The sequence below is a fragment of the Pogona vitticeps genome, chromosome 3 (assembly GCF_051106095.1).
Source record: "Pogona vitticeps strain Pit_001003342236 chromosome 3, PviZW2.1, whole genome shotgun sequence".
NCBI lineage: Eukaryota > Metazoa > Chordata > Lepidosauria > Squamata > Agamidae > Pogona > Pogona vitticeps.
This window is the reverse complement of record NC_135785.1, coordinates 28,726,458-28,746,530: the sequence shown is the minus strand read 5'-3', so window position 1 is coordinate 28,746,530 and position 20,073 is coordinate 28,726,458. Positions and strand designations below refer to the sequence as shown.

The 20,073-nt window shown below is 42.7% G+C and overlaps 1 protein-coding gene across 1 annotated transcript; it reads right to left on the bottom strand.

The window, feature by feature from the left end:
- Positions 1-12,888: 12,888 nt before the first annotated feature.
- On the bottom strand, positions 12,889-19,748 carry PFN2 (profilin 2). Its single transcript, XM_020781875.3, has 3 exons — positions 19,107-19,748; positions 16,122-16,314; positions 12,889-14,916 (listed from the first exon to the last, which is right to left on the bottom strand). The coding sequence occupies exons 1-3, from the start codon at positions 19,236-19,238 to the stop codon at positions 14,819-14,821; spliced, it is 423 nt and encodes a 140-aa protein (XP_020637534.1). The 5' UTR covers positions 19,239-19,748; the 3' UTR covers positions 12,889-14,818.
- Positions 19,749-20,073: the final 325 nt, after the last annotated feature.

Here is a 20,073-nt window from a genome sequence, read left to right as displayed (position 1 = left end):
GGAAGGAGGGGGACGTGTCAGTTAACATGTCACCCTTTCTCCATCAATTTATTTCTATGTACTTTTTAATATAACTTTTCTCCTAACCTTTCTCTCCCTCCTAATGGGAACCTAAGGTGGTATTTATTTAATTTCTATGCCTTTCTTATTGTGGAGGGGCCCAGTGCTAATGATAAAAAAACTGGTTCAATTAAAAGCACAGTTAAGTTGGAACATTAAAAAGCAATTTAAAAAATTAAAGTTTTTAAAATGTTTAAATCCACCCCCACCAGCCTCAAATAAACATATAACATCCCACAATAAGACTCCGTTCTTTTGTCCCATTTAACTGCTAAATATCTGCTTAAAAAGAACACTCCCCATAATAGGGACAGTCACAGGGTCAACCTTGAGAACATTCCACAACTGAAAAAGGATTTTTCTCAAATCCTGATTAAATAATGCCTATGAGGCCAAAAGGAACATGAGGATCTTTAAAAATTGGAAGGTTTATATGTAGAGAGATGGCTTTTCAGATGGCCGGTACCTAAACCATATAAGACTGTATGGGCTATCTTCTGCACTTGTATGTGCCTAGGAACCCCTGGTTAGTTGTCTGGCCAAGTCATTTGGACTTGCTGAAGTTTCTGAAGACTCTTCAAAGTCATGATCATACACGCATCTATGCACATACATAATACTCTGCTTACAAAACTGGAACATATCACAAAAAACAAAAACCTTGCATCCTTTACTCCACACTATCAAAACTAGTCAATTGTTCCTTTAACATTAAATTGCAAGGCATAGCTTCATTTTACAGCTCAGCGCAATTGGACCTACAATTCCACTTCCACGACCTACTAGTCTAATCAAAATGTGCTTGTGATTTTGATCAGTTTCCAAACAGCAAACATAATTTCCTAGTTTACTGAAGTTACTATTTTGCAGTTTTGAAATTTATACTCAGAAGGACAAATCAGTTAAGGAATAAGGCTTGTTATTCATTATAAAGGATTCAGCAGCAGGGCATACTTTGATTTAGTACACTTCACTACGAGGGGATAAACCAGAGTGTTATTGGAAGTGTTGTGTCATCTATGTGAAGTAAAACAGCCCCAGCACTACAGATGAAGGGCTATGAATTAATGTTTCTATTTCACAGTAGATAAAAAACAATAAATCAATACTTCAATTTACTTGCATAACACGGCCAACACTTTTAGCTTATCAAATTCCTCTAACTGGGAAGCTGAATTCTCCATTAACAGAGCGTTTGCAGGTGGAGCCCACTCTCCCACACAATGTCTCTCGTCATTGTAGGTTTTTCAGGCTCTTTGGCCATTTCTGAAGGTTGTTCTTCCTAACGTTTCCCCAGTCTCTATGGCTGAAATCTTCAGAGAACAGGAGTTAGAACTTTGACTGTGCTCTGTTGCAGTTTAGATATTTGAGTATTTATAGCTGTGGATATTTGAGTATTTATAGCTGTGGAAACAGCTTTTGTCCTTTTCAGGGGATCGGGTGATTATAGTCATCAGCGTGTTTTTGTTGTGGGTGTAATATTGTGATAAGGGGGAGAGATGATCTGTCACTGTGATTGATGGGTGTCGTTAGCTGGTCTTTTCTGTGCAGTGATCCCTGGTCTTTGTGGCTGGGTAGAGTTCATTGGGGAGACGTGGTGGTGCTGTGGGCTAAACCGCAGAAGCCTGTGCTGCAGGGTCAGAAGACCAGCAGTCGTAAGATCGAATTCACCCAACAGAGTGAGCGCCCGTTGCTTGTCCCAGCTCCCGCCAACCTAGCGGTTCGAAAGCATGTAAATGCAAGAAGATAAATAGGGACCACCTTGGTGGGAAGGTAACAGCATTCCGTGTCTAAGTCGCACTGGCCATGTGACCACGGAAGATTGTCTTCGGACAAAAACGCTGGCTCTACGGCTTGGAAACGGGGATGAGCACCACCCCCTAGAATTGAACACGACTGGACAAATAAAAATTGTCAAGGGGAAACTTTACCTTTACCTAAAGTTTGTTGACCTTTTGCAGGCTGCATTTTTCAGTGCTGGGAACCAGGCCTTGTTGAGTTTTAAACTTTCTTTTTTGTTGAAGCTCTGCTAGTGTTTGTGGATTTCAATGGCTTCCCTTTGATTAGGGAAACTTGAAAAAAACAACAACCTACAAACAGTATTCAGACCCACCACAAAAATACAACAAATGCTATGGTCAACACGGGACAAAAGGGACCCCTCACCACTGCAGGAGTATACCGGATACCTTGAAGTTGTGGACAGGTATGTATTGGAACCACAAAACACAGTATTCACACCAGAATCAAAGAACTGCAGACTAAACCAACTGGAAAAATAGGCAGTAGCTGAACATGCCCTAAAACAAGCTGGACATAAAATTCTATTTCAAAACACTAAGTACTGGGCAATACCAGCAATCATTATGTTAGACTGCACAGTGAAGCCATTGAAATACATAAACACCAGCAGAGCTTCGACAAAAAAAGAAAGTTTAAAATTCAACAAGGCCTGCCTCCTAGCACTGAAAATACAGCCTGCAAACAGCCAACAAACTCTACCCAGCCACAAGGACCAGGGATCACTGCACAGGTCTGAGTCCTGTCCTCTGAAGATGCCGGCCACAGAGACTGGGGAAACATTAGGAAGAATAACCATCAGAACACGGCCAAAGAGCCTGAAAAACCCACAACAACCAGATCCCGGCCGTGAAAGCCTTCAATAATAAAATATTTCTCATTACCCGCATCAGCTGTCCAGCAGAGGTTCAAACTAGCAGTCAAATTCTCATGCCACTAACAGATTTCTTCCCTGAGGGAAATGAATCATAGAATCATATGATTGAGTTGGAAAGGGCATATAAGGGCATCAAGTCCAACCCCGTTCCATGTAGGAAACCAATCAAAGCAGATCTGACAGATGATTGCCCAATTTTCTCTTGAATGCCTGGAACACTAATCACTTCCCAAAATAATTGGTTCCATTGTCATACTCCTCTAATAATTAAGACGTTTTTCCCGGTACTCAGTCTAACTCAGGCTTCCTGTAGCTTGAGCCCATTATTACATGTCCTGCACTCTGGGATGATCAGAACAGATCCTGCCCCTCCTCTGTATGACTACCTTTTAAGTATTTGAAAAGTGCTATCATATCTCCCCTCAGTCTTCTTTTCTCAAGGCTAAACATGCCTAATTCTTTCAGTCTTTATTCATAGAGCTTGGTTTCCAGTCTCCTGATCATCCTTGTTGCCCTCTGGACACAATACTGTAAATGTGGCCTAACCAGTGCAGAATAGAGGGAAATTGGTAGCTCACAGGATTTGGAGACTATAGGTTTGTTAATGCATCCTACAATATTATTTGCCTTTTTTGCGGCCACATTTTACTGTAGGCTCATATCCTGCTTTTGATTTACAATTCCAATATCCTTCTCACTTGTAGTACAACTGAGACAGGTACCTGACAAATTGTGTGCATTTGTTTTTTCCCTAGGCGTAGAACTTTGCTTTTATCCCTGCTAAATTTCATTCTGTTGTTATCAGCATAGTGCTAAAGCCTATCGAAAGCTTTTGTTCATGTCTTCCAAGGTATTAGCTATTCCACCTAATTTTATGTCACCTGGAAAACTGATAAGTATTTCCTGCAATCTCTCAGCCAAGTCATTATTAAAAATGTTGAAGAGCACTGGGCCCAGGGTTGAGTCTTGCAGTACCCCAATGAAGGATAATCTAAATTAGATTAAATCACTAATACAGTACATGTGTTTTGAAAGCCTTTTCAGCTGCTTTGGCACTAAATATGCATACAGAATAACGTACATTGGCTATAGAAACCTGTAATGCCTCAAGAACCATTTTATGTATATGCTATGTTAAATCACAATTTATTTGTGGTTTACTCAAAACCTACCTCAAAATCAGCTACTACTGTACTAGCTGCTGGCATCAATTGAATTTTTGCAAGTGGAGGCCTACATGACTTTTAAGAGGCTCTCTGTGCAATACTTTCCAAGGTGAAGTTACCTTGGGAACATTCAAAATGGACTGGAATAAAATACGTATGGCAAAAATCAGAGGCTGGAAGTAATGTGTTAACAATGTTACCTGTTAACTTTTCAGTTTGATAAATATTTCCAACATTACTTTTTAAAAATAATGCAATGAATTTTTAAAAGTAATACAGCTAACATCTCCTGCAATGCTTAAATGCAATGTTTGTGCATGTCAGTTCTGTACTGTGAAGTCAGAACCAACTTACAGTGACCTTAATAGGGCCTTCAAGGTAAGTGAGACATCTGGGTGATTTTACATGTTCACCCCCAGTGAGTTTCTGTGGCCAAGTGTGGACTCAAACCCTGTTCTCCAAAGTCCTAGTCCATTACTCTACCCAATACACAACACTGATTACTACATCAATGCTCACTTAGTCCTCCCGAAACATTTACAAGGGTTGTATTTTTAGTGATCTGGGCCATTATTATGCTTAATGAATTTTTTTTGAAATAGTGTTCCTTATCTGTCACTCTAACCAAACAGTATTAATGATCTCACCAACAATAAGAAACTAATACTCCTTAAACAACAAGCAAGGAACTTTTTTTAGGAACTGTTTTGCAAGCTTCAGCAAAGATTCACAAACTTATTTTAAGTTTTTATTTTAAGAGTATATACCTAAGTGCTGGAACAGCAATACTTCCATACAGAAAACATTATGTATTGCCTAAAACTGTAGGTTTAAACATATTCTTGGATTGTAGCTCTTAGCAGCCTTAGGCAGCATAACTAGTGGTGACAAACCAGGCAAGTAGGTGAAAGTGTGTTGTCATACAGTAAGAGGGAAAAGCAGAATAACTTGTCTTGTAGTCATAACAAGTATGCTGTGTTGCAGTGTTTCTAAAATATTAGTCAACATATCATTTGACAGAATGGAAAACTACCGCATAGCTGGGACCTGGAAAACTAGCAGGATAAGAGAAGCATCTATTCCTAGAAGGAAAGGCATCCTCAGTTGGAAGGTCCTCCATCTCCTGCTAGAAATCAACAACTCATAGTAAGTATCCAACAGTCTTCTTTTTCAGCAGAGTTGTACATTAGAAATTGGATAAGAATACACAGAATAAGTTTAAAAGCACAATTAAAAGCAATACATTTAGGAAATACTAAAGTTGACCTCATGACTAACATAATACATAAGAAATCTACACAAGAGAGCACACAGCAAGAGCCATAAATGGTTAATCTCCCCATACATACCTCTATGTATTGTTTTTCCAACTTTTAAAGATCTTCTAATTCTCCCCACAATGAAAATGTACTAACACTTTTTTTGCTGTTGAACGTATACAGTGCAATACTATTTATGCAGTACTGTACTTAGTCCTACTGAGTTCAATAGGACTTGCTGTTAAGTAAGTGGGCATAGGATTACACCCAGTGCCTCACATACATGCAGTCTCTCTCGCTGAAACTAGTTCATTTTTGCACATCAATTGTGAAGATTATGTTGTGACAGTCTCAGAAAGATTTTGACCTCTTGATATTTTTAAATTAGCAGGTTGGGTTTTTGAAAAAGTTGGGTCTAAATTTTTTACTAGAATAGAAAGGGAAAGGTAGCAGATAGCACCAAAGAAATGACATTAAATTAATTAGCAAAAATTGTCATATGTGAGCTTTACCTTAACTACATTTTAACTTTTGCTACTCCACATAATTTCTGAGGTCCCCATCCATCTAAAACATGGGGGTTGTGATGTAAGTAGTTTTGGTACAAGCCTGCTAGAGAGATGCTTTGTCTTAACATAGATTTTGGCAACCAAACATATCCATTGAAAAACAGCTGCTTTCACTGCTCTCCTCTGACTAGTGCCATGACACCTCTCCTGCTATACCTTAAAACAGGGGTCTACAAACTACAGTGGACCCTCGACTTACAGATGGCTCGACTTACAGACTTTTCGAGTTACAGACTTCTCTGGCCACAAAATTTAGATTTGACTTGCAGCCAGAGAATCGACTTACAGACCAGAAAAAAACCAAAATGGAACAAAAATAGAATAAAAACTGCCAGTTATGGGATTAATTGGTTTTCAGTGCATTGTAGGTCAATGGAGATTCGACCTACAGACTTTTCGACTTGCAGCCACCATTCCAATACGGATTAATTCCGAAAGTAGAGGGTCCACTGTACAGCCCGTGGGCCACATCTGGCCTGCCTTGCCTTTTCATCTGGCTTGGCGAAAGTCACAGGCTCAGGTTCATTCCCTTCAGGGAACTCGGGTGGGTGTATCTTTGGCCCTCAAAAATTTGAAAAATATATGATGTAGCCCTCATTCTGAAAAGTCTGGAAACCCTGCCTTAAAAGTACAACAGAGCCATTTTTATTGGATATTGGAGCTAAAAAGTATAACACATTGAATGACAATACAAACAGTCTGTTCGTGCTTTAAAGACTTAATACATTATTCAGCATAGGTTTTTGTGGACCTACTTCATGGCATGTACAAATCTTAAATGAAATAAAACATGCAAGGGATATACATGCAATTTAATAATTTAAAGACTAATGTTGTAATAAAAATAATGCCCTCAAAGTTCTGAATGTATTTGTAAACAATATTTAAAATAAATCAGCATTGGCAGGCATTTACTGTATTTTTCGCTCCATAAGACGCACCTTTCCATAAGACGCACCAAATTTTTAGGAGAACACAGGAAAAAAATTATCTGCTTTCTTCTCCTAAAATTTGGTGAGCCTTATGGAGAGGTCCATCTTATGGAACACACCCTAGGGTCCTAGGGTCCTAGGGTGTGTTCCAGGACCCTTTGGAGCCTCCCCCTGCCTCCCTCGGGAGCCAGAGGGGGTGAAATCGCCACCTTCTGGGGCTCTTCTGAAGTTTCCCAAGACTCAAAAGAGCCCCAGAAGGTGGCGATTTTGCCCCTTCTGTCCCCCGGGGGAGGCAGGGTGAGTTTCCAAAGGGTCCTAGAACACACCCTAGGACCCTCTGGAGACTCACCCTGCCTCCCTCGGGGGCCAGAGGGGGCAAAATTGCCACCTTCTGGGGCTCTTCTGAGGCTTCCCAAGCCTCAAAAGAGCCCCAGAAGGTGGCGATTTTGCTCCTTCTGGCCCCCGGGGGAGGCAGGGTGAGTCTCCAAAGGGTCCTAGAACACACCCTAGGACCCTTTGGAGACTCACCCTGCCTCCCCTGGGCGACAGAGCGGGCAAAATAGGCAGCTTCCAGTACCTTTTCTGAGCCTTTTCTGAGCTCAGAAAAGGTCCTGGAAGCTCCCGATTTTGCCCCCGCTGTCCCCGTGGGGGGGGGGTGGGGGGAGCCTGGCAAGGGTCCTGGGAGGCTCCCTTGGACCCTTGCCACACTCCCCCACCCCCCCATGGGGCCAGGGGGGGTAAAATCGCCAGCTTCTGGGAGTGTTTGGAGGCTCCCCAAGCCTCCAAACACTCCCAGAAGCTGGTGATTTTACCCCCCCGGCCCCATGGGGGGGGAGCATGGCAAGGGTCCAAGGGAGGCTCCCTTGGACCCTTGCCACACTCCCCCACCCCCCACGGAGCCGGGGGGGGTTAAAATCGCCAGCTTATGAGAGTGTTTGGAGGCTTATCAAGCTTCCAAACACTCCCAGAACCTGGTGATTTCGCCAGGGCTGGCCCCGTGGGGTGTGTGTGGGGAGGGTGGCAAGGGTCATGGGAGGCTCCCTTGGACCCTTGCCACGCTCCCCCACCCCCCCATGGGGCCAGGGGGGGTAAAATCACCAGCTTCTGGGAGTGTTTTGAGGCTTGGGAAGCCTCAAAACACTCCCAGAACCTGGCGATTTTGCCAGTGCTGGCCCGTGCGTGGGTGGGAGGAGCATCGCAAGGATCTGAGTGAGCTTCCAGGACCCTTGCGACGTTCCCCCCACCTGGAAGCTGGCGATTTCGCCGGTGCTGGCCCCGTGGGGGGTGGGGGAGCCTCGCAAGGGTCCTGGAAGGCTCACCCGGACCCTTGCAACGCTCCCCCCCACGGGGCCAGCAGCGACGAAATTGCTGCATTCACACCATTAGACGCACTGATTTCCCCACCCACATTTTGGAGGGGGAAGTGCGTCTTATGGTGCAAAAAATACGGTACCTAAAAGGCAAAAAAGTGGACAGAGCAGGTCTCAGAATGTTCACATAGCCATGTTTTATCCTATTAAGCCAACATTTTTCAGCCCTCTGCTGATCTGACAAAATCTCTATTGAAGTACAACAGATTCTGTCACATCATCCACCTGCTTAATAAAATAAAGCATATTTACTTCAATCTTAGATTAATTCTCCCTTTTAGGCTTATAAAAATATTTAAACCTTTTAAAGTATGCTGTTTTAATCAAAATTTTCACTCAAATGCTTATGGGTTACTGTAACATTAAAAAGTTTTGTTTAGCAAATATAGGTCAAATACATGCTAAATTAGATCATGCTCTGTTTAAGGCACAAGAAGACTTTTGAATTCAGATTTTTAGCAGAAAACTCTCATCAGTGCTGGCCGAATGCTGACCAAATATCAGATATTCCAGAGCTGGAAAAGGTACAGGAAGGGCAACTAAAATAAATAAGGGGATGGAATCTTTCCCTTACAAAGAAAGTTTACAACACTGAAGTATTTTAATTTAGTGTGAAAACCACAAGACATGATTCAAACACATAATGTATGTAGGGAGCAGGGTTTGAGATTTTGATATGTATTAAATATTAATGTTGTATAGTTAAATGTAAAATGGCTGATTTTACCTGAGTCACTGTAGATTGTATTCAGGTGTGGTTATCAAGGATTAAGACATAATGTTGTACAGGTGTGGTACATGGTGAAACTTTGTGTAACAGCAAATGAAGTAATGTATTTTCTGATTGGTCACAGAACTGTAGATAAGTCATGTGTAAAATGAATGTATTTATCTGCCGTATGTCAGATAACTTTTTCCTATGCTTGTGTTGCTTCATGTCATGTTATGCTGCCAGAGCATAACATATATACATATTCTTTATGTATATATGTAAATAGACTAAGTTGTTGGTTTTACTCTCTCAGTTTCAAAGTGTTATAAGTATCTCTGCTAACCAATATCTTCTTACTCTGCTTATGAGAATACACATTATAATGAAAATTCTCAACAGGGTTTTTTCACACATGAAGCTGAAAGGTAAAAGATACAGGACTGCCTAAGGCAAAAATGTTGTCACAGAACACACATTTAATTGCAGAAATCATTTCCACAAGATGTATTGATGGTCCCTACCTAGGATGGTTTGTAAAGTAAATTTGTAGATAAATTGATGGAAAATAAGGCTATCAATAGTGACTTGTAATGATGGCTACATGCTATTGCCACTATTGGAGGAAGTATGCCTCTCAACAGCAGTTGCTGGGGTACACAAGGAGGAAGCTGCTGGTCTGCTCACATCCTAATTGCCATCTTCCCTTGAACATACAGTCAGCCACTGTCAGGACAGAATTGAGAGGCAGACCAATTTTTGGTCTGTTGCAGGAGAATCCTCTTTAGATTTGAACTATTACAAATGAAGTCCTCCCCATGCATAGTGGTGCAATCTAGAGCTGAGGTGAGAAGGAAGGAATAGTTAGAACATTAAAATACAAGTGACACTCATCTTCCCAAAACTACTGAATTTTCTCTATGCCTACCAGGCCCATTTATATCTGTTTCAACGGCCTACAGGGAAGTATCAACATCTGGAGGCTCATTACAAGAATGTAAATCACTTGTCACAGACACCAATCATTTTCATTAGCCAGGGAAGAATAAACAGCCACTTGAAAATCCATCTACTTGTTATATAATGTGAAAGGAAGAATTTATGGCATAGGTGATGAACTCATTTGTCCTAAGGGCCAGGTTGGTTCTAGGGAAGCAACATAGGGAGCCAAATGCTGTGAGTGAATGGGGATACTTCCCTGCTGTAGCATAGCCCCATAATTGGCCAGACCTATTCATTCATTCATCTATATAAAAAGCTTTGCTGCTGCTGCAGATGGAGGTGTGGTTAGGGTTAGCCCATTACTAGCCAGCAGCAATCTTCAAAAATGTTCCCCCCCTACACTCCAATTAGATAATAAATGCACCTTCCACTAGTAGCAATGGAAACTTTTTAAAAAGCAGCCTCACTGCAGTATGAGAGGAGGAAATTATCACTGGTTAAACAAAGGGACGTGGTGGCGCTGCAGGTTAAACCGCAGAAGCCTCTGTGCTGCAAGTTCAGAAGACCAGCAGTCGTAAGATCAAATCCCTGCAACAGAGTGAACTCCCATCCCAGCTCCTGCCAACCTAGCAGTTCGAAAGCATGCAAATGCAAGTAGATAAATAGGTACAGTGTCTAGTTGCACTGGCCATGTGACCATGGAAACTGTCTACGGACAAACGCTGGCTCTAAGGCTTGGCGATGGGGATGAGCACCACGCCCTAGAGTCGGACACGACTGGACTAAATGTCAAGGGGAATCTTTACCTTTACTAAACAAAGCCAGAAGAAATCTGACTGGACAGGTGAATATTGTGCAGTATTAGCCATACTCCTAATAACTGTCCTATGGATGGTTAAGCTTAATAAAATTGTGCATCAATAATGAGACTAATATTAACAGAACAATGAGATAAAAGTGTATTTATGTCCCTTCCATCCCACAATGATCACTTTTTGATCACTTGTCTATTATGAGAACAGACCCATGTAAATGTTTTTTTTTTATCACGATGTTGTACAACACATCTCATAATAGTATAATATGCGAGATAGGTTTAACTGTTTTTGTCTCAACTCTCATATCTTGGAAAGAGAAGCAAAAATTTGCCAGGAATCCTTTATATACTTCAGATGGAGAGGGAAGTTACTTCATTTATGTCAAAATACCTAAGAATTTATAGCCAGAGCCGCAACATGTTGTAATCCTCTCAGTAGAACATCTTAAGGGCAATAGGTTACTAGGGACATGTTCCTCAGCAGATGGAGGGTAGCCAATTGTCAAGATCTCACCCCTCAACAAGCAGACGTCTGCTGCTGTAGCTGCCCCATGAGAAAACTGATGAGGAAAAAGAATCTGACCTCCTGCCTTCACCAGTATAAACCAAGCATAGCACAAAAGTTATGGTTTTTCTACTGTTGCCTCTCTCTGGTCTGCTCTCTCAATAGGATTGCTTTGCCCAATTAACTAGAACGTATCTATAATTAAAGATGCAAAAATATTAATGTATCTAAGATGCATATAAAAGTGAGGGAAAGCATCATTTTGAAACACCCCTTCCTTTCACACAGGAAAGCTTCTTAAGTACTGCCTGTTACAACGTATTTATGGATTGTAAAAAAAAGGCATAATTTTTACAATCATTTCTGCAAGTTTTATCAAACATTTCTGTCATTCAATTAGATCCTTCATCAATTCCATTAAAAAGGCACAAAAAGTATGTGACCAATTAATAACACCACTAGATATTCCATGCATCTTCAAGACTGGGATCAAGACATGTGATTTGCAGATTGACTACATGCATGTGCCCAATGAACACTGATAAATTGTCATGGACAGAACATACTTTCAAGAAATTAATATAAGAGTAGAACTATATTACAAAGATATGTGATTTTGCAATTGCTTATGGCAAATTATCTCCAGATGCTCCTCTAGCCACATATAAACTCAAGATAAAGCCAACTATGCTTTCTCCAATACTGTCCTATACAACAGCATGAATACACAAAGCACTTTCAATCTCCTTCATGTATTATGTGCCATCAAGCTGCAATTGACTTACATTGAGGCTAACATGATTTTTAAGGTATGTGAGATGAGTAATTTTACCATTACCACTCTTCCAGCAAGTGTCCCTAACCAAGCAGGATTTGAACCCACATCTCCTGAGTCCTAATCCATCACTCTATACTACAACACACTGGTGTATTCTATTCTCCTTTATAAAATTAAAACCTATTTGATTTTTGACCAAAAAGGGACAAGAAACTCCACAATCAATTTTATAAATAGTTTCGGCTGAAGAGTAATCTTCACATGGCTAGTAATGCTCAGTGGGTTGGAGCACCAGGCTGCTGAGCCAGGATTAGAAAGTTTGAATCCCATTATATTTCCCAGGAGATCTGCTGGGAAGTATGTGTGGCTGATGGGATTGCAAGCCCTGCCATGTGTGCAACCTTGGCAAGCACCATATTCCCAGAGCAAAAATAGAAAAGGGGAGTGGTAAACCACTTCTGAGGACTTTAAAACAAGAAAACTCTGAAAAGGCCAGTTTAAGTCAGAACCAATTTGATGGCACATTATTGCTATTACTGGGCTGAAAATTGTGTTAAATTGTGTTTTAACTATGGACCTGCTGTAGCAGAACATCTAAGATGGACTCACCAGTCTTCAGAACGGAGAAACAAGAAAAGACAGCCCACAAAATTTTATTTCTGAATAATGGCATCCTTTACATATGTGAAAGAATTCAGTGGAGATAACATTTTAGAGGCAATTCTCACTCTTAAACAAGAAATATGTCCAAGATGAGTTTTTTTTACCAAATCATATGCTGTCTCAGAATATTCCCTCCCATTTACAGAAACTAAGTCTTCCAATGGTAATGGAATACATCATGCATCAAGTTTTATTACTGAAAACTAGTGAAGTATCTTCACAACCCATGTAATAATCTTTATAACCCCATTCTATAAGAAGTTTCACTCAAAATGGTCTGCTTTGGTGTCCCGACAACACTCAATAACCTTCTCTGCAGTATTAGAAGGCCATGGAACTGAAAGCATTATACTTGATCCTAAAAATAGACAACCACAAAGGCCACAGCATGAGCAGTGTTTGGAAGTGGGGAAAATTGGAACCACACAACACACTAACTCATTTTGTTTGGTTGGAATAAATTTATTTCATCTGTCTGTAAACAAGGTGTTTAATAGTTATGGCATTTTTTGAAATGCATATTAAATCAGATGAGTTAGACTGTATCCCAGATGTAACAAAGTGCAGGGAAATCAAATGGACAAATCAGCAACAAGAATTTGTTTTTTTAAAATCTGTACATTATCCACAAGGCCCGAACAATAGAAGCAAATACTAGTGTCCCTAGAGTAGTGCCATTCAGAAGAATTCATTCTTGTCAGTTAAAATCCATCTCACAATAGCAACAATTCTGTTTTTTTAATATTAGTATGGCACAGAATACACATTAAAATTTATCACAAGACAGCCAACTCAGTTATTCCAACCAAGATCATCTTCCATTTTCTCTTTGTATACAGAGTTCTGCAGTTCTCTCTTAAAATGGACATACAAGTTAGTACCGTGCTCAAACTGACAATTTGGTTACATGTGTTTCAAATGACTAGTGCACAAGGCAGTTTACTCCAGAATTTCTGCAGCAATGGCATGACAGGCCAAATGAAGATCAGATCTGAAATTGTAGTTATTTGGACTGTTTTATAACTTACTAGCCTTCGAAAATATACAATGGTATCGGAGCAGCTTGTCTTATTTCCCAGTTAATGTTCTAACAAACCAATGTCAGTCTAGGCTACCTGTATAGCTGAAGGTGGTAGTTCTGTCGACAGTGACAATGCACTTCCATGTAAAACCCAAGCTGCAAATCAAAATTGGTCCTATGAAAAAATGAAACCGGACTCACTCCAGATGGTTACACTGGGATATCTAGTCCATGATGGCAGCCTTTTTACAGTTTAACTACAGAACAGGAGCTGGCAAAAGAAAAAGAAAAGAACAAAAAAAGAAATGTGCCTGAGCTATTGCGGTGATGGAATGTCCCTTGGGAGTCATTCAAAATGATTGTGGTGAGGTGAGGGGAGAAGTGCATCGGCACCTTTTCATAGTTTTGCAGTTACCCTTTTAAAAGCAAGATGTGCTTCAGACACCATGAAGTTCTGCAAATCTACACAGAAGAGCAACAACAAAACTAGAGCAACACTTGTAACAGTTTCCAAGCGGCAAATTGGTTAAACAAACCAGGCACTGTATTTAAAAAATGTATATATAGATAGAAGATGAAATTTAAAAAAAAAAGAGAGGAGAGAAAAGATGAAGACAAGGGAAAATAGAGATATGCATGCACTTTTTCCCTCCCAACCATGCTCTACAAAAGGAAGACTAATGAGCTGTGTAAATGCTCAAAGTGCTGAAGAGGCATTGATCAATCTGGATTGTACAATCGGCACCTTGTTTATTTTAATTTAAACTGGTTTAATTCTCAATGTCACATTAACTGCTAAGACAAAGCAAAGCCTGGACTTGGCATGATTCTCCCCCAAGGCTTCAATGTATCATGCATATCATCTTTGTGTTGCAACAGATGGTGCCAGATACAGAATGTCGATACAACAGTGATTAACATACAAACAAAAAGGTAACTGGAGTCATGACAGTAGGGAAAATATGTGTAAATAAATTGCCATCTATAGGGTGGTAGTACTGTGAACACAAAAGGGTGGTGATGAAGACATCTGCTATGTGGATGGGGAGAGGCAGCTTAAACGTCAGACCTCCTCAGGTATAAAGCCAGTTCATTAGCTTTCTTAGTTAGTGTCCCTCCATGGACACCTTCCCTTTCCCATGACCATAACCAATGCTGGAGTACACAAGGAAACAAGGATGAACAGAATTAAAGAAAGAATAACACCTTTCCCCACCAACAGAGGGATACAAAGGAGACACAGGTTCATACCCCATCACCCTGCATTGCTAATAAAGTTTCCACAATGTAGCTTTCTGCCAGGAAAGTTTAATAGCAATTTTCCCTAATACTTAACAGTCTGCCTAGCAACTAGAACCCAGAGTCTCTCAAGTATTTTGCCATTGAGTATGCCTTCTTATTCAATCCGCCTCCATGGACCCCTTCTTTGCCCATTACAAAGACCAAGACTGAAAGAGAAAAAGAAAAGAAGTTTTACAAAGAAGTGTATTAGACAAGGAATTACTCCAAGTTTTAATTAAGCAGTGCAATAAGCATATTCAAATAACACATATTTGAATACTTTATCCATATGCCATTTTTGTCTTTTTTAAGAGAAGAAACTTTTACATTAAAAAGGGTTTGACAGACACATGTGGTAGTTTAAAGTGAACACATTTTCTTTGAAAGGGGAGAATCACATGACATAATGTGAGAGAGCAAGCTCTGACTACAGCCTCTCACAAAATAAACATAGTGACAATGGTTTGATACTGAACAGCTGGAATAACTGAAATGAACCTTTTCTGTTGAATTGTTCACAGTTCAGAATTAAATGGCACATACTGTATTCACCTTAGAACAGACATTAATACTGTACATATTTTCACTTGTATATACCACTAGATGCCACAAGGTGTCACTAAAATATATATCACTTCTGAGCTCAATAATATAATACGTTATCAGTGTATTATATTAGTATTTTAGAAATACATCCACTTTTGTATGAGTGGAATTTTTAACAGATGTCTCAAAGCAGCTTTTGATTAAAGTTAACTCAGATAAAAAAGCAAACCTTTTATATAAAAAGAAATCACAGACTTGGATATTTACTAAGTGTACATTTTTTTGTTTTTATGCCTTAACTTAAAACTTTAACCACAACTTTGAACACCTGGGTAGTCCAACAGAATACTGTAAAAGGTCATGTTTTTACAGAAACCTCCTTTGCAACACTACCCAGCATGCATTTTGACTTGCAGCAGATGGGAAAAATACTAAAAAAGCTGTTTAGAATGGCATCCTGAAGTCGAAAAGCTGCATTGGAATAACACTTGATCTAAGCATAAATTATCTATGGACTATTTAGTTATACTTCAAGTCACAACAGTGTACATATGGCCCCTAATGCCACATACTTTTGCTGTATGGTATTTGTACCCCAAACTGATAATATCTAGTATGATTTTTTTTCTGTTTGAAGCAATTAATTTCACTTGCCAAGTCACTGATATTCTGGATAGTGGTTATACTCTCCACAAAACTAAGTAGCCAAGTTCATTTTGTAGACAGGCAGTTCTCATTAGGCAGACCAATCAGTCTCATTTAAAATCTGCATATTTCCTAACATTTAAAAACAGCAAATTTAATACTAGTAAAAACTCAATCTTACCTCGACCAGCTCTGCCTACAGCAACATTATATGTTGGCTCGCCACCTTGGCTCTTTGTCCTGATGTCCATTGTACAGTCACCGTCCACGTAGAGGCTATCTCTGATCACAGAGCACTTCTTTGCACCAAGAGTTAGACCGTTAGTGAAGAAACCTTCGCGGTCTTTTCCTACAATCATATCTATTTCTAGAGGCTGCCAAAGAGAAAAGTCCTGAGAGTTTTAGATCATGTTCTCACACCTGGTTTCTCCAGAATCTATATATAGTGACCCCAACTTAGTAACAAGAGCATTATTTAAAAGAAAGTGCTAGTCCTTTAAAATCTGGTTCTGTGTAATACTAAGTCACAACACTTAAAATATTCCCCAACTATAGCTTTAAAATAAGATTTTTCCAAGCACTCTATCAGCAGCCACTGACTTTTAAATTGCTCAAACATTTGAGGAGAAAATGAAGCAGTAGTAGCAAAGAATCATGCTGCTCATAGAACCACTCCATTAAATGCTAAGAAGGTACAGCTTTAAGGCAGAAGACTAGAGGGTGTATATTTTAAATAGACCACAGAAACAGGATGAAGAACTTAAGTTACTTATATCTCTATGGCTATCTAAATGCCTGAACCGCCCAGAGTGACCCTGGGTGCCAGATGGACGGTATATAAATCAAATCAAATCAAATCAATAATATTGTTCATATTCCTGTATGTGTCTGTTTTTTTACTCAACCAGGTTATACAACCTGCACGTCTGCTACTTCTAGGCCAAAGAAAGTAGAAAATAGGAGAAATACAAGCTTTATGGAACCCCCAAGATGTTAGTATGAAAATATAATGCTACACAAGCATGGGAAAAATGCAACAGCTCAGCATGCAGCAGCAGTTAAAGAAACAGAATAATACATTCATGAATATATGCCTCCTTCCCCTGAGATAATGTATGTATGTTCATACATACGGAGAATGGGAAAGGGAAGAAAATGTGTTCTCTAACACAGCAGGATGGAACAGGCATCTCCTTCCCATAGAACTGCAGAGTCATACCAGGCCCCAGCCATTCAAAGCACAAGCCAGGAGTCTACCGTTCAATACAGCAGCACAACAGGGACAGAAACTGTCTTGGCAGCTACCAAGAGCATCACTTTTGTTTTCCCCTTTCCATGTCTGCCGCAGACATGACAAGACTAGGCTATACTTTAACAGTGCTGATACCTATGGCAAAACTCTCAGTATCACACTCTGGAATGGGGACTACCACCGCCCCAATTCTAACGCATTATCAAACTGCACATCCAGTGGGTTTGGGCTATGAAAGGGGAGTGTTCCGTAAGAACTGACATAATTTCAATACACATTTCAGCACTCCCTGCCTCCAGAATGTGGAACCTTCTTGAGGGATTTTGGCTCCCTTTTTGTAAGCTCTTTCTCCATAGATCGAAACACTTTTTGGAAAGCCCAAGCATGAAGAGTGCGAGGCAAAGGGATGGGGAAGAAAACAAACGAGGAGGAGAAGCTGCAGTGCAGGAACAGGGGGTGATTAATATCTCGGGAGAGGAGAGAGAGAAGGAGGGGTTAAAGAAAATCAGCGGCAGTGCGCCATCTTGGAGGCAAAAACATGGAGCGAGTAGCGAGGATCGGATTCACAAAAGCCTCCTACGCTGCATTCGCAAATCCCTCCCCAGCAGTGCGGAACAGAGTGGAGGGAATCCTACGCAAAGCCTCTCCAAGAGCCAAAGACTCCCGCTTTCTTTCCTGTGCCCGGCCTTTTTCCACCTCCTCCCGCCAGATTGCCGGCTCTATGGCTTAGACTGATACTGGCACTTAAAAACTGCCCAACACCCTCCTGGTGTACAAAATGGTCCCCAAAGGAGTGCTGGCCTTAAGACCTCTCCGTCCCAGCTTGACCCCACATGTCTCCGCAGCTGGGGACGGATCCCCAAAGGAGGGCAGCGGGCAAAGACCGAAAATGCAGGTCTCCTCCCCTCGTCTGCCCGCCTCGCGGCAGGATAAGGGGCCTTTTATCCTTCAGCCTCAGACACTTCTTGGGGAAAGCAGATAAAAGAAGGAAGACCACCCACCCCGAAGAGCAGCACCGAGGCCTAGGGCAGCGCAGGCTGCTTTCCTTCTTCGCGAAGCCTGCCCATTAAAGGCGCTCTGACGGCCGTCATGAGCTTGGGCGGCGGTGGGAATTATATTGGGGGGGGAGAGGGGAGAAAAGGGGACGACCCCGCAAGGAAGAAACCTGGCTGGCATGGGCACTTTCCTCCTGCTGGGCCTCCCCTGCCCCTCCCTTCCTCGCCCCGTTTTCAGGGGGGAGGAAAGAAGGTGGGGGGCTGACCAGAAAAGCTGGGGGGGGGGGCCGGCGGCAAAAGCAGATCATCGAGAAACCGAGGGGGAGGGGGCCACCAGCAAGCACAGCCTCTTGCACGGGGGGCGCTCCCCAACCCCGGGAATCCCTTCTACCTTTTCCACCCATCTTAGAAAGAATGCATTTAAAGGGAACGGCAGGAGAAGGAGGGGGGCGGAAATGCAGGAATCAGGGCCGGCTGCCCTTCCCACTCCTCCGACAAGAGGGAGAAAGACCCCCTCCAGCCACACGTGGGGGTGGGGGCGCGCAGGAGAATTAACAGGAAGGAGGGAAGGAGGGAGGGGAAGGAAAAGGGGTGCTCGCGGGGCAAAAACCTCCCACGGGATCGAGCGCTTCTCGCCTCCCACAGATCAGGCTGGATCACCTTCTCTTCCTTCTCACCTTTCAAACCTATCCCCCCACCCCACCCCCAATTCTCCCGTGGCCATCATACGCCCACCTCGTTATTCCTCAAACACACACGGACTGTTAAGTCTTGTGCCTATTCTTCGCCCCCACCCCCGGGACCAACAACAGCTTCCCTTCAGGGAATCCAATGGCTTCCCTCCTGAGCACCCCCCCTTCCTCCCTCCTTCCCTCCCCGTTGCTGCTCGGTCTTCCCGGGCCCGCTTTCCTCCCCTTACCGTAATGCTCTGAAAGATGCCCCCGGCCGTCGCTGCCCAGACGTACTTGGCGTCACAGTAGCCGACAATGGCGGCCTCCTGGCAGCAACCATCGCACATCAGGTTATCCACGTAGCTCTGCCAGCCTGCCATCTTCGGCTTGCGCCTGGCGGGTGGAAGGGGGGGTGAGGGGAAGGAAGCCGGGACTCGACAAGACAGGGCAACCCGGGCGGGAGGGAGAGAGAGAGAGGGAAGGGAGGAAGGAAGGATGAGAGGAAGGAAGGAAGGGAAAAGGCAGGAGCGAGTAATCCCACAGCGGGCGGATTCTCTGCCTGCCTGACGGACGGGAAGGCGGCGAGGAAAAGACCGAGCGAAAAGGCAGGCAGGCGGGGGGGAGGGGACCGAGGGGGTGGGTCCACCTGAGGCGCTTGCGGCGGCGACTGCCGCGATGGCCGCCCGCCCGCTTTTTAATGGCAGCTTCTCCACAAGGCAGGCAAAGCCGAGGCCACTAGGCAGCGCCTCGCCGAGCCCGCGAGCGACGAACACGGCGTGAGGCGGCGCGAGGGGGAGGGGGAAGAGAAAGAAGGTGTTGGGGGGGAAGGGCAGCCAAAGAGTGCGGGCGGCCGCCGCTTACTCCCTCCCTGCGCTGCCGCGGAGGCTTCTTTTGCGAGAATCCCTCCGCCGCCGTTAACGGACGGCCGTTTCTTAACTGGCGTTGTGGCTTTCGGCGGAAGGATACGCGGTGCTCTTCCAAAAAGGTTGGTACCAGGCGCGAGGGGAGTGAGAGAGGGAGGGAGGGAGGGAGGAGGGGGACGTGTTGCTGCCGCCGTTGCTGTTATTATTAGTGGGGACTGCTGGACACCAGCTGGCGCCTGCCTCGCTCGCTCTAGCTGTGCCTGAGGGGCTCCGGAGGGTGAAGAATCGTGGCAGCTGCAGAGCAAGGGTATGTACAGCCAGGACTGGGTCGGGAGAGAAATGTTGGAAAGCC